The 14,792-nt window shown below is 49.4% G+C and overlaps 5 protein-coding genes across 5 annotated transcripts; 2 read left to right on the plus strand and 3 right to left on the minus strand.

Annotated features, from left to right (window-relative positions):
• Nucleotides 1–398: 398 nt before the first annotated feature.
• Nucleotides 399–3,136, minus strand: EPUS_05608 (uncharacterized protein; the record flags this gene model as incomplete). The annotated part of the gene is made up of 2 exons (XM_007804467.1): nucleotides 399–3,061; nucleotides 3,121–3,136. The coding sequence occupies 2 exons, from the start codon at nucleotides 3,134–3,136 to the stop codon at nucleotides 399–401; spliced, it is 2,679 nt and encodes an 892-aa protein (XP_007802658.1).
• A 1,067-nt stretch (nucleotides 3,137–4,203) lies between these two features.
• On the plus strand, nucleotides 4,204–4,826 carry EPUS_05609 (uncharacterized protein; the record flags this gene model as incomplete). The annotated part of the gene is made up of 2 exons (XM_007804468.1): nucleotides 4,204–4,271; nucleotides 4,325–4,826. 2 exons carry the CDS (start codon nucleotides 4,204–4,206, stop codon nucleotides 4,824–4,826), a joined length of 570 nt encoding a protein of 189 aa, XP_007802659.1.
• A 751-nt stretch (nucleotides 4,827–5,577) lies between these two features.
• Nucleotides 5,578–6,728, minus strand: EPUS_05610 (uncharacterized protein; the record flags this gene model as incomplete). Its single annotated transcript, XM_007804469.1, has 2 exons — nucleotides 5,578–6,595; nucleotides 6,643–6,728. 2 exons carry the CDS (start codon nucleotides 6,726–6,728, stop codon nucleotides 5,578–5,580), a joined length of 1,104 nt encoding a protein of 367 aa, XP_007802660.1.
• A 525-nt stretch (nucleotides 6,729–7,253) lies between these two features.
• Nucleotides 7,254–8,856, plus strand: EPUS_05611 (uncharacterized protein; the record flags this gene model as incomplete). Its single annotated transcript, XM_007804470.1, has 3 exons — nucleotides 7,254–7,385; nucleotides 7,439–8,497; nucleotides 8,551–8,856. The coding sequence occupies 3 exons, from the start codon at nucleotides 7,254–7,256 to the stop codon at nucleotides 8,854–8,856; spliced, it is 1,497 nt and encodes a 498-aa protein (XP_007802661.1).
• A 2,821-nt stretch (nucleotides 8,857–11,677) lies between these two features.
• On the minus strand, nucleotides 11,678–12,977 carry EPUS_05612 (uncharacterized protein; the record flags this gene model as incomplete). Its single annotated transcript, XM_007804471.1, has 3 exons — nucleotides 11,678–12,056; nucleotides 12,107–12,851; nucleotides 12,875–12,977. The coding sequence occupies 3 exons, from the start codon at nucleotides 12,975–12,977 to the stop codon at nucleotides 11,678–11,680; spliced, it is 1,227 nt and encodes a 408-aa protein (XP_007802662.1).
• Nucleotides 12,978–14,792: the final 1,815 nt, after the last annotated feature.

A 14,792-nucleotide genomic window follows, 5' to 3' on the forward strand; every position in this document is an offset into this window, starting at 1 on the left:
AGTATAGAATACCGTGAGAAGGGGAGGGGCCAAAGATCTACATCGTAGGGAGAAGGGTCGAACCAAAAAGTACGAAATGCGAATGTGCATAAAGTTCGGTGTTTGAGGTGACTACAAAACTATAAAATATGTTATTGTCTGATACTAGCTGTTCAACTACATCATACCGTGGGTTTTGTTTTCGCTACAGAAAGCTGCTCCATATCCACCCGTCCATGCCGACCTGGTGCGTCTGAACCGATGTTTGCATTGTGACATATAGTTGAATTCCTGAGGTCATACAGGGAGCACACACCAGAACACGTGGCTATCTGAATCCACTAGTGTGGAACATCGTACCTGCACGTAAGGGAGATGCGCAAGTCCATGTCCTGGTAGCCAAGCCGCGCACGAACCTCTCAGCTCTCCTGGCTAGCAATCCGGCTCAGGTATCCCAACAAGAACGCTTTGTCACTAGCAGCCGTTTGCCGTTTCTCTCTTACAGGTCTGGCCTGAGACCCTGTGCTTATGACACTCGTCAAGCTACCCAAGCGCGATCTCGTCGAGACATGCTTCTCGGTCAAGGGACTGACGGTGGCAGATCCTGACGCGCCAGGTGATGCGGAGGTGCGAGTTGGTACTGTTGGGCGAGTGGACCGTGGTGTGCTGACTTGCGGCGGAGGGGCCGGGTTGCCGAACAGTGATAGCAGGGTTTGCTTGTGGCTCTCAGCTTGGGGCTTGAGGCGGTCCGGCGGAAGAGGTTTTGGTAGAGGGTAAAGCGCAGGCGCTGTCAGGCTATCAGACTCAGGTTTGGGATTGTCCAGGATAGGCTGGAGGGCAGGCTGTGTGGTGCCCTGCGGTAACGCTTCTTGTTGGTCAGCAGCTGGACGACGAAGTATTTGTGGTTGAAATTGCTTCGCGCTGTCATCTTTCCGCGGGACAGGTTTCTTTGGTGAAGCAGCATGACTGGGCTTATTAGACCTCGAGGACCTTGCTGGAGATTGTTCACTACCAGCAGGACGACTGAGTATCTTCTTCTGCACCTGCTGGTTCGGATCGAACAGCGCCTTGTGTGTAGGTGCTGGACTTCTCGCGGGACCATCGGACAGGCTCGATTGGCGCAAGGTTTTGGCAATACCTTCGAATTGTGGCTGGTTGAGTGGGCCGGATATTGTCGCCGAGGTCTTCCCTTCCCGAAACTCTCTGTTGGATTGTGACGCAGTCTTGTTTGGAATCGAAGACTTCTGCTGTAGCAAGCTTGTCAGAAGTCGCTTCTGCGTCAATTCCGCCGGTTGTATGCTTGGAGTAGACAGTGCTGCCAGCTCGACCGGAGCAAGGGGTGTCTTAGGGGCAGGGCCGGTTGGCGCAGCTTCTGCAGCTGGTGGCGGTAGCTGTCTGAAAAGACCTAGAAGACTTGCCCTATGATCGACTGGCTCCCGTTTTGGCACGCTTCCCTCCTGGTTATGGACTCTACTTCGGTTAGCCAGCAGTGTCGGGAGCAGCGAGGAAGGGTCAATTGAAGTCGGTGCAGGTGCTTTTGTATGTGAGAGTTGACCATTGGTTGGAGGTGCTGCTGTATGCAAAGGCTTGTGTGTTGGGGACACGGGAGGGCCAGCTGGAGGTTGTTGCAATGTTTGGGCACTTTTGAACACATCAAGAAGCGCGCGTTTGTGGTTAGTAAGTGGTGGCAAAGCACTCGCTGGTGGCACTCGGGGCCCTTGCGAAGGTGGTGGTGTTAAATGGGAGAACTCTGGATCTCCTGTTCTTCGATATGGAGCTGCGATTTGCGAGCGGCTAGTGGTCTGGTCTGACGAGCCTGATGCTGTAGCAAACGTAGAAGGGGCAAGCATTGAGCTCTGGCGCTGTGTTTCTTGCGGTATCATAGGAACAGCCGTCTCCATTTTGGCAATATAGGAAGATATTGGAAATGGTGGTGGCGATGGCAAAGTGGAAAACTGAGGAGGCCTAGGGTGATGATGATGAGGAGGTGATCTCGGTACATCAAGTGGGAAGGACATCTGATCAAAGGGAGTATTTGGCTTGGAAACATTGGGCATATCTGGCCGTGAACCTTTCCGTAACAATGCTAAGAGAGCGTTCGACTTGGCCATATCGACCTGTGGTAAGGTTGGAAAAGGCTCCTGGCTGGGTTTATGAAAATTCCCGATGTTCAACATCTGCTTGAGATGCAGAGAGGGATCCGTGGGAGGGGATTGAGTTTGAGTGACTTCTGGTAGATCGCTTGGAATGTTGGCAGGACGATCCACGCCGTTTGTAAGATCAGCTTCGTAATCCGGAGCTATCTCCTCTGCAACCGTTTGTATTGTTTCGAAAGGTTGTGAACTCGGCCGACTCTCCCGCTTTCGCTGCTGCGAGATCCATTTCTTTAACGGGACGAGAAATGGCGCCACCATGTAGAACTTATTCGCGTTGGCCAATTGCTCTCCCATCCCTTCCTGCTGCTTGTTCTTCTTCAGTGTGGGCAGGTCGTTCAGGTTATACCACTCTATTTTGCTGATCTCCTTACGAGTCCGTGGCTCGAAATATGTATCCATTGGGACTCCTCGAAAGACGTATAATCGCATGTGCTGTTCGCGCATCGTAACTTCAATGTACTTCATGTCCTTCGACTCCTTCACCAATCCTGCCGCTTTGATGTCGAAGCCGGTCTCTTCGTACACCTCACGTATAGCACAGTCGAGGTCATCCTCGTCCTTGTTGATCTTGCCCCTGGGGAAGCTCCAATTAGCTCCTTTCTTCCACCCCTTGACCAGGACAACCCGATCCATATCCTCGTTCAGCATGATTGCCCCTCGGACTGGAACTCGAGACTTGTAAGCGAGAAATTCCGCAAATGCGGCGGTATAATTGTCGGCCGACCATTCTGAGAAGAGGGGGCAATGCTGAAATATCTTCAAACTAAAAGCTCTCAACGAAAGGGACGGTAGGGATGGATCGAGAGGACGAATGAAATCCTCGTAAAACCACTGCGCTTCTTCGACTTGGAAGCAGATTCGTTCAACAGACTCCAGCTCCTCAGGGGGAAGATTAATTATGAACCGGACGCATAAGTCATCCAGCCCTAGAAGGCAAGAAGTCAGTCCAAGAACATCGCAGAGGCGGTCGAAGAACGGGGCCTACAGTCTTCCAGCTGCATTTCGATATTGTGTACGTAAGCTTTCTGAGAGTTGCATCTCAGCGTCCACAAAAGAGTCGAGGGCAACAGACGCAATGGTGCTGACAAACGAGGGCCAATCGCGAATGGAGCGCAAAGGTCTCACTGTTTGCACTGCCACTGTCTTGGCTGCAAGAACTCGAGCTATTGGCACTCTTTGTGAAGTGGAGGTGTCTAGGATGCATCGGCCAAGCGAATGGGAGAAGGTTGTGTTGGAAAAGGGAGCGTGAATTGCCTCGACGTGACCATTAGAATTGAGGCGGTGCATTTGGCGCCACTGTGGCAGCCCTGGGGCGGCCCTGTGGCTGGAGCTGCGATTCAGATCATACCGTTTCTGGTTAGCTCATCCGCTGTAACTATACGTACTACGTAGTAGTGTCATGGATGACGTTTGACCCTTGTGTGTCAAACAACCAAGATTCTGGACATTTCCGCCTGCGCGCGCCTACGAGGACTAAATACTACTCTCTCATCCAATAATTGCTTTGCACAACGATACATCCAAGAGCCTCTAAAACACAGCGGTCGCGAAGCATCTCCTTAATGTCTTGAAACCCGCTGTCTTGGTCTCCTTTGTTCCAATACTACGGCAGACCACCATGACTTGAAACTCGGGCCTCCATTCGGCTGTCTCGCCCCTTCAATACCCCCTTAACCCTACCAACACATCTTTCACACCTCTCTCTGCAATCCGCCATCAGTCTATTGTTCAAGTCTGAGATATCGCACATTGAGCAGAACATAACATTGTGGCCCGCGTGACCTACCTAATACGCCAAGATGACTGCTTTCGTCGGCAAGATGGCTGCGAAGAAGCTTCTCGGTGGAAAGAACTCGAAAAACCAAGAAGCGGAGGCACGTCAAGCATCTTGAACGCCACGCGCTGCCATTCCACTGACAGAGTCCAGGATCCATACCATGTGAAAGTCAAGAGCAAAAAGTTAGGGGTCACCTACACAAAGAAAGAATGGAAACCTCTTCATCCAGCTCTCAATCCCGATGAGAAAGCGGTACTCGAAAAAGTTAGGGGTCGCGCCTACAACCTCGACATGTGCTTGTTCAACGTCCCACTTATTGGCAGATTTGGTTACAGCAGCATAATTGGTCTCATACCTGCGTAAGTCCAAGTACCCGGGTTGTCAAGGTAAATTGAAGCTAATAATCGGACAGAGTAGGAGACGCGCTCGATTCTTTGCTGGCCTACATGCTTATCAGGAAATGCTGTTCTGTGGAGCCTGGATTGCCACACAAAATCAAAAACGCCATGTTAATGAATTTGGCCTTTGATTTTTTCATTGGGCTCGTGCCCCTCCTTGGAGACATCGCTGATGCTATCTACAAATGCAACACCAAAAACTACCTTCTACTAGAGAAGGAGCTCACCAAGAGGGCAGTACAAAGACAAGAAGGCGCTGGTATTTCCAATCCGGCAGCTGGCTCCAACTTTGGCCAGCATTACGTGGAATCTGAGGAACGGTATGGGACGAATACTCCCAGCGGACCGCCACCCAAATATACTTCGACCAAAAAGCCAAGGCGACCTGAACCGGCTTATGATCCGCGTGAATCTGAAGGTAGAGGTGGTTATTTTGGAGGCCGTCGGGAGGTGGATCTAGAAGCTGGTGGAGAGCCTTCCAGAAACCAGGCCTTTAGATCTCAAAGAAATGCCTGACGGACCGGCTGACGATAGATATTCAAGGCTAGCGCAGTTGAATGGGCTGGGATTATCATTTCATTGCATGCCTGATTCGTGTATACACATCTCTGGGAGCATTGCCAGCGGTTAGGCGTTGGATGGTGTACCTGGGCGGTACTTTACAAACCATGAAGCATGAATCCAACAAAAACTTTTACGTGTCTGGCTTGAGACTCTAGAGGCTGAAGAACCGTTATACTATGGGAAGCTTCGCCTCATTGGCTACAGGATCTCACCACTTTGATGCCCGACAAGAGTCTTGTATCAAAATCTTCTCTACCACAAATATCCAATATAAGTTGCGAATCACTTACCTTACTAAGAATGTGGAAGACAAGAATCTAGCTAACTTTCCGACCAGCGACTTGAAGTGCCGGTCTTCCATTTCCTATATCTTGGTACTGCCAGTATCGTAAACAGACCCTATCACTTTGCGAATGAATGACCATGACATAAGATGTATGCGTTCATCCAGTAAGGGGCAATAGTGTTGTCATCTTTGATGTTCCACGGAAAGTTCCAACCACTGGCTTTCAGGTGGTGGACTGCGTTCTCATCGCTCAAAGGTACCTTGACTCAATGTTGCGGCAGACCCAGGACTAGGCTAGCAGTAGTATTTAAGTGAAATTCGTAGCTTAGAAAACCGAGGCATCCTTGACATTACTCATTCTTGTGCCCTAGAAGATTTCTGAACCTTCGGTCCTGTAATTACGATTGTGTCGCTAACTTACTGATAACAAGGACCACGTGATGATATCGTCTCAAGCTTCAGACGTTGACAAGCGTAGCAGATATTTGGCTCATCACTCTCTTGACTTGCCATGGTCTCAGGTATTGGCATGGCACAGATACCACATGTTGATGCACTTTGCTTCAGAGCAGAGACGGGCATCTGCAGCTTGCCAGCTGTACGAACGACGTTCGCCATTAGGCTGGGATACTTCTCGCCTTGATTGTTAATGTAGGCTGACAACAGGTCATCGATCGAGGTGGCCCGTAAAGCGGTGTACGTTGGTGCGGATGCCACATCATGGACAACCAGTCCAGAGAAGTCATCCGGAAGTGCACTCGTGTACATGGCCAATTCTGACTTAAACAAGTCACGCAATGGATAGTAGAAGGCAATGCCCCATGGTGTTGGCCCATCAGCAACATCGAACGGCAAATACCCACCGCGCCCCTTTGAGACACTAGACAAAGCTTTGGCAGCTAGCCGGCTATTTGAATGACCCCAAAGAATGCCGTTGCATGCATTGACTTTCGCAAATGCCACGATGAGCCTAGTAAGCAAGAGTTGCAGCACATCCGTTCGAGATGAAGCAGTTTTCGAACACGACAACAAAGTATCAAGGCTTGCTTGGGGGGTCTTCCCTCGCTGTGCACCGAGGTCTGATAGGTCTTCACAGATGCTGCTATCTAGCTTGAAAACTTCAGGTAATGGAACCAGGGAGAAGGTGTGAGAAGGAAATTTCTGCTTCAGACGATCAAAGGTTGCGGCAACGCTTCTATTGGAGACTAGTGAAGGTGCTTCTACCATTAGAAGATGAAGTTCGTAGGACTTCCGGCCCCGATTCGAAAACTGTCGCTGTAGGAGACCGTCTAAGATTTGCAGTAGGACCACTGATGAGACTCCACCAGACACAGGAAGGAGAAGCTTCTGGGGCTGCTCGATCACTTCCTCTTTCAGCCGATAGGACTTAATTCGCTTGACAGGTTTGGAACCAATGTATTTGATGAAGCATTGCCTGTACTTCTCAGCATTAGACCGATGGCTTAATCATAAGCAACTCACCGGCAAAGCCAACGCTTGCGCACATCAATGGATGCTTCCATCGAGTGGCAATCTGCACAATCGTTGAACAGCTGTGCAGCTGGCATCGCGTGATCTCTGCTTAAGGATGCTTCCGATCAAAGTATGTGTAGGATAGTTATCTGGGTGGTTTATTTAACAGCGGTGTGATTCTTGGGCTCGGGCCGAGCTTGCGTCCGGGACGTGTTTCTTGATACGCGGCCTCAAGTCGAGGACTCAAGTAGCAGAGAAATCTGCTTGCAATTACAAGCCCGAACGACGTGTTAATCCGTGCACTCATGACTTTATCCTGACTCCCTCCTGGTGAGACGTGAAGCACCTTTGCAGCACCTCCCACAACCAAGACACGAGCCCAATCGTGGTGACTGAAAGCTTACTGAGGCAAGGCACCTGAGAGCAAGAAAATGAGGAGATTGCTGGAACGTGTGAGCCTATGTCTTGTACTACTAGGCTTTGCAGCCGCAAATGAAGTTGAGTTGGTCAGTATGTGTTTTCGTCCCGATTGACCCCATCTAAGGTCTATTTAGAAGCGAGACGATGCCCACCGACAGCGATGCTCTGGGATGTACAGCCGGAAGTCGTGGGGAGGGGATATGGAGCCATTCATCCTGGTGAAGTTCAACAAAGTCCCTGTGGAAGGAGATGACGATCCGCTAGCTAGCTTGGTGATGTTCGAATGGAAGGATGAGGGTCTGATTGGAAGACGTACCGACGGGAGCAACGACGTATGAGGAGGACCTAAATCTGTCCACAAATATTGTCTGACTTTAAAGAGCAGGTCGCTGAAAAAGAAACCATCTGTGATATCGAAAATGTCGAGGCGAAGCTCTGCGAGCAAGAACAGCTTGGCTCTTTCATCCTCGCAGTCAACGCAACTGAGAATTCGAAACAACCAATACTATCCCACGCGATCCATTTGAAAGAGCCAGACGCGATAAGGTACCCTATCGCAAAGACAGGCTTCTACTGCGTCAGCACCTTCGCTTTCTCAGATACCGATTACAGCGCCATTGTTACCTTTCGCAATGCTTACGGAGAGCTTCCAGCAGCTCAAATTGCCAAGCTTCCCTTCTACGGCGGGCTCACGATCACATATGCTGTCCTGGGAGCATTTTGGGCATTCTTGTATGTCCAGCATAGATCGGATATCCTACCGGTACAGAACTATATCACAGCTACCATCATCTTCCTCATTATCGAACAACTTATGACCTGGGGCTTTTATGACTACCAAAATCGAAACGGCAACAATGGCCTCAACAAAGCACTGATGGTCTTGGTAGCCATATTGAACGCTGGCAGAAATTCCCTCTCATTCTTCCTGCTTCTTATTGTTTGCATGGGTTACGGGGTCGTCAAACCATCCTTAGGCAAGACAATGATCTATGTTCGCGTTCTTGCTGTTGCACACTTTTTCTTCGGCGTCATATACGCCGTAGCTTCGCTTTCAGTGACGCCTGACTCGGCCGGGCCATTGGTATTGTTGGTTATCCTACCTCTTTCAGCAACTTTAACGGCTTTCTACATCTGGACCCTCAACTCACTTAGCGCCACTATGAAGGATCTGATTGATCGCAAGCAGAAGACCAAGGCGATGATGTACAAGAAGCTGTGGTGGTGCATACTCGGCTCTATCATGGTCATTTTCGGGTTCTTCTTTGTCAATTCCTTCGCCTTTGCCGGGAGGAATGAAGCCAATTTCGTACCAGAAAATTGGCAGACACGGTGGTTCATACTTGACGGATGGCTCAATCTTGTATACCTCTTCGATTTTGCCTTTGTTGCCTACCTGTGGCGGCCAACAGCCAATAACCGGAGATTTGCCATGAGTGATGAGGTAAAGTTGTACGGCAAGCCCAGAAGCTACCCCACAACTGACCATTTTCATAGTTAGCACAAGACGACGACGGCTTCGAAATCCGCTCCATGGCCGACTCTTTGGACGAAGAAGAGGCCAGAACACCAGATGATCGAACGCCAGTAACCAACGGAACAACAGGTCGTGGTCTATCACCTAATCCTCCATCAAATCCTCCACCAAAACCATCAGATCAAGCACCTTCATCTCGACCACGAGAGTCACTAGACGGTGAGACAATCTTCGCAGTTGGTGAAGACGGAGATAAATGGTCTGATGAGGACGAGAGTCCAAGGAATTCAGAAGAGAGGAGAAGGCTGACCGGTAAGAATTCTTGAGAATTCGAAGTTGGTTTTTGGTTCGAACCGATTTTCTTTCGGAGCCTTTATAGCAATGGGTAGGGACATCCTGCAACAGGAGGGCTGGCGTCTTGAAATTCCCTGTCAGTATCGAAGTTTGTCTTATAAACTACACCTTTACACTGTCTTGTGTGAAGGAACAAAATCTCATAATTATTTGTGTCCACTCAAGGCGCCGAAACCTACAGGCTTACGAATTAAGTTGGGCTCACTCCGCACATTCAGTTCTACGAAATATAAAGCAACCGACGGAGTACTATATCACTCATTACACCACCCTTAAATTCTCTACAACCTCCTGGCGTACGGTCATGTATCATTGTTCCCAAGCCGTGGTTGAGACCATCTGGCTCGTCTCACCACCGTTGAATAGTCAAGTTCGGGCTGACGTTGCAGGATTTTATGTAATATGTAATTGGCGTCGTGGAGACGTGAGACTACTGGATGAAACAGAGATACAACGACACAACAAGCCCACCCCGATCTTCTATGTGATCCACTCACTTTTTGCGCCTACTTCTACCATGCACATATATCTTTTTCTACAATTGAACACTACGGAAATGGAAATGACTGCACCTGGCGTTGCAGCTCTACTAGCCCTCTCCAGACTTACCGTTGTAGGCCCGAGCCCAGCATCTTGGAGAGCTGTGAACACATCTCGCTCATAGAAGATCAGTGACCTCACCTCTTACTGTCTAGCCCCTGTGGCTCGCCCCCTTGAGCCACCATCATGGTTCCACGACATGAGCTTATTTCACCAGAAGCAAATCATAAGGGAAGTGGCCAAGGCCATAAACTGTTCCATGTCGCTCAGAAAACAGAGAATTGTGGGATGGAGCTGGGGTTGGTCCAAGCGCAATCGTCTAATTCAGCTCAACAGCCATTCACAGACAGCAATCAAGAATCTCTAGCAGGCGCGCGAAGCCATAAGCATTCAGTTGGACGGACCATCGTTGTCTTGAACCCAGTCCAAGAGCGAGCATCAGTTTTGGCTGATAGGCACCCGCGGTCGGTGTTAAGGGCCTCTTAGGTGCTAGCACGGTTAATTTCATCCGGGGGGTTTCACCAAAGAGCTTTGCTAGCACAAGGGTTCGTGAGCTTCTGAATGATTATTTCTTTAGCTTTCCGAGAGCGTTCCTCTATTCGGAAGTAGAAGATATCAGTGATCAGGCTCTCTCGTGGCCAAAAATACGGTTCGCACGCAAAGTTGTTGGAACTCCTAAAACCCTAGTACAACGCATTTTAACCAAAGAGATCATCCAGCGCCGGCAACCGCAAGATTGGTACACGATGCTGAGAATTTGAGCGAATGGTGGCACGTCTCAACGAAATGCTGAAGTTTGAAGACAAGCCATGCTTGAATTAGCGAAAATGGTAACAAGTGGTCGATCGATGCCAGCTTCGAAGTAGCACTCAGGAATGGATAGGCCTTTGGAACGCAAGCATCGCAGAGATGGAGAAGACCATGAATGTGTGTCCACAGATAGAACAAATTAGTCTTTGAATGGCTGTGGTCAGCATGGATGTTCCAAGTTCGAAGTGACGTCTTCAAGTGAATTCGCATCTTCGGAACGAACTGTATACGTTTTGGTAACACTCGTTGGACCAAGCGTGGTCCAAACTTCTTCGGACAACACATTCATGAGTATAGGTTTATGAGAACCCCTAATTGCTCTCCGTTCTAGTTGGAAAAATCCTCCGACCTGCTACATGTTGTTGCTTTTCCCTGGTCTAGCCAGAATATTCGCTTACGCTTGGTAGACACTTTCTCAGAAAAGAGCAAGGGAAGTCTGCTGGTCGTTCTTTGCAACATGGCTGAACATGTTTGACAGCCTACTTACCGGGAGAAGGGCTCTGAAACTGACGCAGTATTGGTCCTTAGTAATTTAGCAGACATTTTATTATTCTAAGGATTGTCAGGAGGCTTAAATGACCACAATTTGTTGGAATTGGCCGAACATCCTTGTTCGGCTGGCTCCACCGCTGCACACAAGACTTTGATAGCTTTTGCCGGAGTCGCACTTCACCTGCACAGAATCAGAGGCTTCTGACAGTCGGCTAAGCGATGGGGTTGCTTCTAGCCAGTTGAGCCAAAGCATCCTTCGAGGTATCAAAGATGGTCACTACACTACGTATTACGCCGCAAGTTCACCTGCTTGACGCGCAGAAGCTTCGAGTGAGGAGACCGACTAGCGCTAGTTCGGCTCTATTCTTACGTAGTATGCCCAAAAACGTAGACTAGCTGTCAGCCACAGTAGCAGCAAGCCACAGTGGCTGTGAAACCGTCGGCTGTGACGTCGGAATGAGCCATTTTTCTCCTTATTTTTGAACTTCTTTCAAACTTCGCAACATGCATGCGTTTTACTGATTTCAGTTGCTATGGTGAAGGCATTGAATGAGCATTTCAGAAGTCGTCCGGATTTGCAGTTTAAGTAACATTCTGTATGTTGAATTCGACTATTTAATACACGACTGCATTGTCATTTTTGGACAGCTGTTAAGCAAGCTTCCATAGCGATTATTTGAAGCACTCGTCGCTGACAGCTTATAGTTTTGGTGGGCTTTCCTGACTACAGGCTGAGTAACGCCTGAGTTTAATGTTGCCATGTGGTCAACTGAGGTCAGGCGAGTGCAATTGATGTGTAAAGCAATACACATACCGTAATCAACTGTCATAACGCCCACATTCACGACTATACAAGTGAATAGAGCACAGCTTCGTGATCGATGTTGCCAGTCTGACCTGTCCAGCCTCAGTGCCCTCCTTCTCTGAAGAATTCCTTAATCCATCTCCCTCCTACAATTCTCCCCCACCCATGATCTTCTGATCAGTGACATCCAAGCGCGCACCTTCTGGTGCCGCCGCTGCCGCCTTGCAATCAGCAACCTTGACCTCTTTACAGACATCCGGCCCCGTATTCTTTGGATCGCAGAGCGTATCGGCCGATGTACCCGGTACGACAGCGACACGGTGTTCATGGCCATGGACAGGCCACTTCATCCGCCACTGCACCTTGACATTGTTGTCATCTGTGCCATCTGCCTTATACCCTGGCCTCGTCAGACACATTGTCCCGTACGGCGTTGGCGCACAAGAAGTGGTGGGATGGCACATGTTCTTGCCGGAGTGCGGATCGCAGGTGAAGCAACCTATCTGATTAACCGCCACGACGACCCTTTGGGCGAACGTGTTGCCGCCCGGCGTGCCGTTCAGGAGGAAACGGACGAAGCATTGAAGGGTGGCGTCTTGGGTGGCGTCGTCGGCCACCTCGCCGTCTCGTGGAAGGTGGCGACGGTGCCGCTAGTCACATTGATCTCGGTTGGGGCGAACTCGACGGTTAAGCCCACGTCGCAGGAGACTATGTCGGGTTTGATGGTAACATCGAGGTTCTTCAGCCCGGTGACAATTGCCAGGGTAACCTTGTCGACGGTGGAGTCAATGATGACGCCGCCTGTGGCGGTGGTCACCTTGGTGGCCCGGCCGAGCTGATCAAGGCGCTGGGCTCCGACGTTAACGCCAATGACGCGGATGGCTTTTTCCTTCAAGGCGACGATGGTGTCACCGTCGAGGGTGTGTCCGTTGCTGGGCTCGTGGCTGGGCTCGTCGCTAATGAGAACTATGATCCGGCTACTACCTTCGCGGAAGGTGACGGCACCGGTGGAGAGCTGAAAGAGCGCGTTGATCCAGTCCTCGGGGTCGTCGCCGCCTAAGTTGGCAGTCAAGGAGTTGACCGCGTTTTGTAGGGCAAGGAGGTCGCTTGTCAGCGCTTGTTCCACATGAAATCGATTTGGGTTTCCAAAATCGCCGAAGCTGGCCACGGCGAACTGGGCGTTCGGCTGCACCCTGCTGACATCGGAGATGACATTGACCAGGTTCGTCTTGATGTTTTCTATGGATCCGCCCATACTGCCAGTGACATCGATTAGGAGTACCACATCCGGTTTGGTAGGATCTCTGGTGTGGTGACGATCTTGTCAACGTTGAACGACGTACCGGGGTCAGCATCCTTGCTAACCGAGGCCGGCGAGACGCCCATGTCGGCGAAGACGAACCCGACGAGGGCGAAAGCCAGGGCGGTGGTGTTGGAGAAGCGCATGGTGAAGGGCTCGATGGGTGCTTGGAATCGGGGTGGTGGGTATGAGAAGAATAAGAGAGGGTGCTTTAGTGGTACTGAGAAGCACGAGGGGTAGTTACTCGGGAGAGAGCTGATGGTTCTCAGGCTGGGGTTCCCTCTCGTCTTGTATTGTGCTTGTTGTCTGCCCCGCTGTGGCAAACTCCGAAGTGCTGGTGAGCCATTCTCGTGAGCTAATGTTACACTGGCTAGCCGTATAAGAAAATCGGTGTGATGATTTCTACAGGAGCTGAAAAGGATTAAATGCGAGTTATTGATTGCTCTGCAGAATACAAGAAGGTATCCCCTTCGTAAGGCGGCCAAAGCCTCAAGCTAGCAGGGGTGGGTACTAGAGGTCCATGTGATGGAGCGGGATGCCTGATCTTACCACTATGAAGATCAAGTGAAAAGACGAGAAAATCTTCAAAATCTTTAATCGTAATGGCTTGCTGGATCTGGAAGCTAAAAGCTCCCTAGAAATGAGTACTACGGTAGGAGGCATAAGTATTGTTAGTGTGAGCTGGTTATAACTAGTTCTTAATACAAGGGTCAGGCGTCCTCTGGAGTTATTGTAAGTCTTGACTCCTCAAAATCCCTCATGATTGGCTCTATGCTTTAGAACTATACAGACTAACGTCATTTCAGTAAAGTGCATATCCGTTAAGGCTGTATTAAATACAAAATTTCTAGCTTGGAGCTAGCAGTATTTATGTCTCCTGCCCACTCATTTCTGGGACTAGTGTTGCCTCTTCTCAATTACCTAGTTACTACTAGTAGTAGTAGGTGGCTAGCCGTGGCCCAATGGGTGGATCCCTAGGGACCCACTCTGCAGGGGGTACCCCCCTGCGAGAGCCAGCGCGCGCAGCGCGTGGCTGCCACCGTAACGCGATTATCACCGTAACGCGTTTTTTGAAGCAGAGATTCGACTTTCGAAGAGGATAGACAGCTCAAAATTCGCCGAATTAGGATATTAATCCTGTATATCTTCTATAGGGCCATTTATGATGGTCCACTCCAAATTTGCGATACGCTGATGCGCATCTTCTAGCTTTTTTTGTAGAATTTGCTCCCGCTTTTGAGCCCTTATCTCCTGTGTACCCCCCTCTTCTTCGCGTTGTTTAGTCATGTATCGAGCTTGTTCTGCATAAAGGAACCCCCCAGTTTGTAGCTGGCGTTGACCTCTACACCTTCGTTCGCTTCGTTCTTTTTCAGCTGCTGTTAATTCTCCTAACTCCTTCTGAATTTGTACGACAGTTTTGGCCTGAATTAGAGCCCCCTTGATAAACTTCTCTTGTAGAACTATTTAACGACTTGGAGTTGCGTTTTGCAGGCAAATAGCATGCAGCTCAAGAGAGAACGAGCTGTTAAAGGCGTAGTAGGAGGCTAAATTTGAGCTTCAAAGGGTATAAAAAATCGATCTTAAGGAGGAGGAGGAGGAGCAATTTAGTAATCTTAGATCTTGTTCAGTACCATATTTGAATTATAAGGAACAAGTCCGTATTCTCGAAATCCATCAAGGATGAAGTTCCTTTTAAACGTCATTTGGCGAATACTTTGAATAGCAGCAAGGAATTCGAGTTTATCAAATTTGCTACATCCTTTTCGAGTTGCTTGATCCACAACTTAAGCATGCCAGTGCTTGTAAGGCTGAAATAAAACGACGTCAAGCGGTTAAAGGATATAAGAAGTATGAGGAGGAAGAGCAAAGACGTGGATTAAGTTGAATTCGCAGAATTCAAGGATCTCATGCGTAAAATGGCTCTTGTATTCGTCACAAAGGAGGATGCGGTGAGCTCCTAT

The sequence above is a fragment of the Endocarpon pusillum genome (assembly GCF_000464535.1).
Source record: "Endocarpon pusillum Z07020 unplaced genomic scaffold scaffold3361, whole genome shotgun sequence".
Lineage (NCBI taxonomy): Eukaryota > Fungi > Ascomycota > Eurotiomycetes > Verrucariales > Verrucariaceae > Endocarpon > Endocarpon pusillum.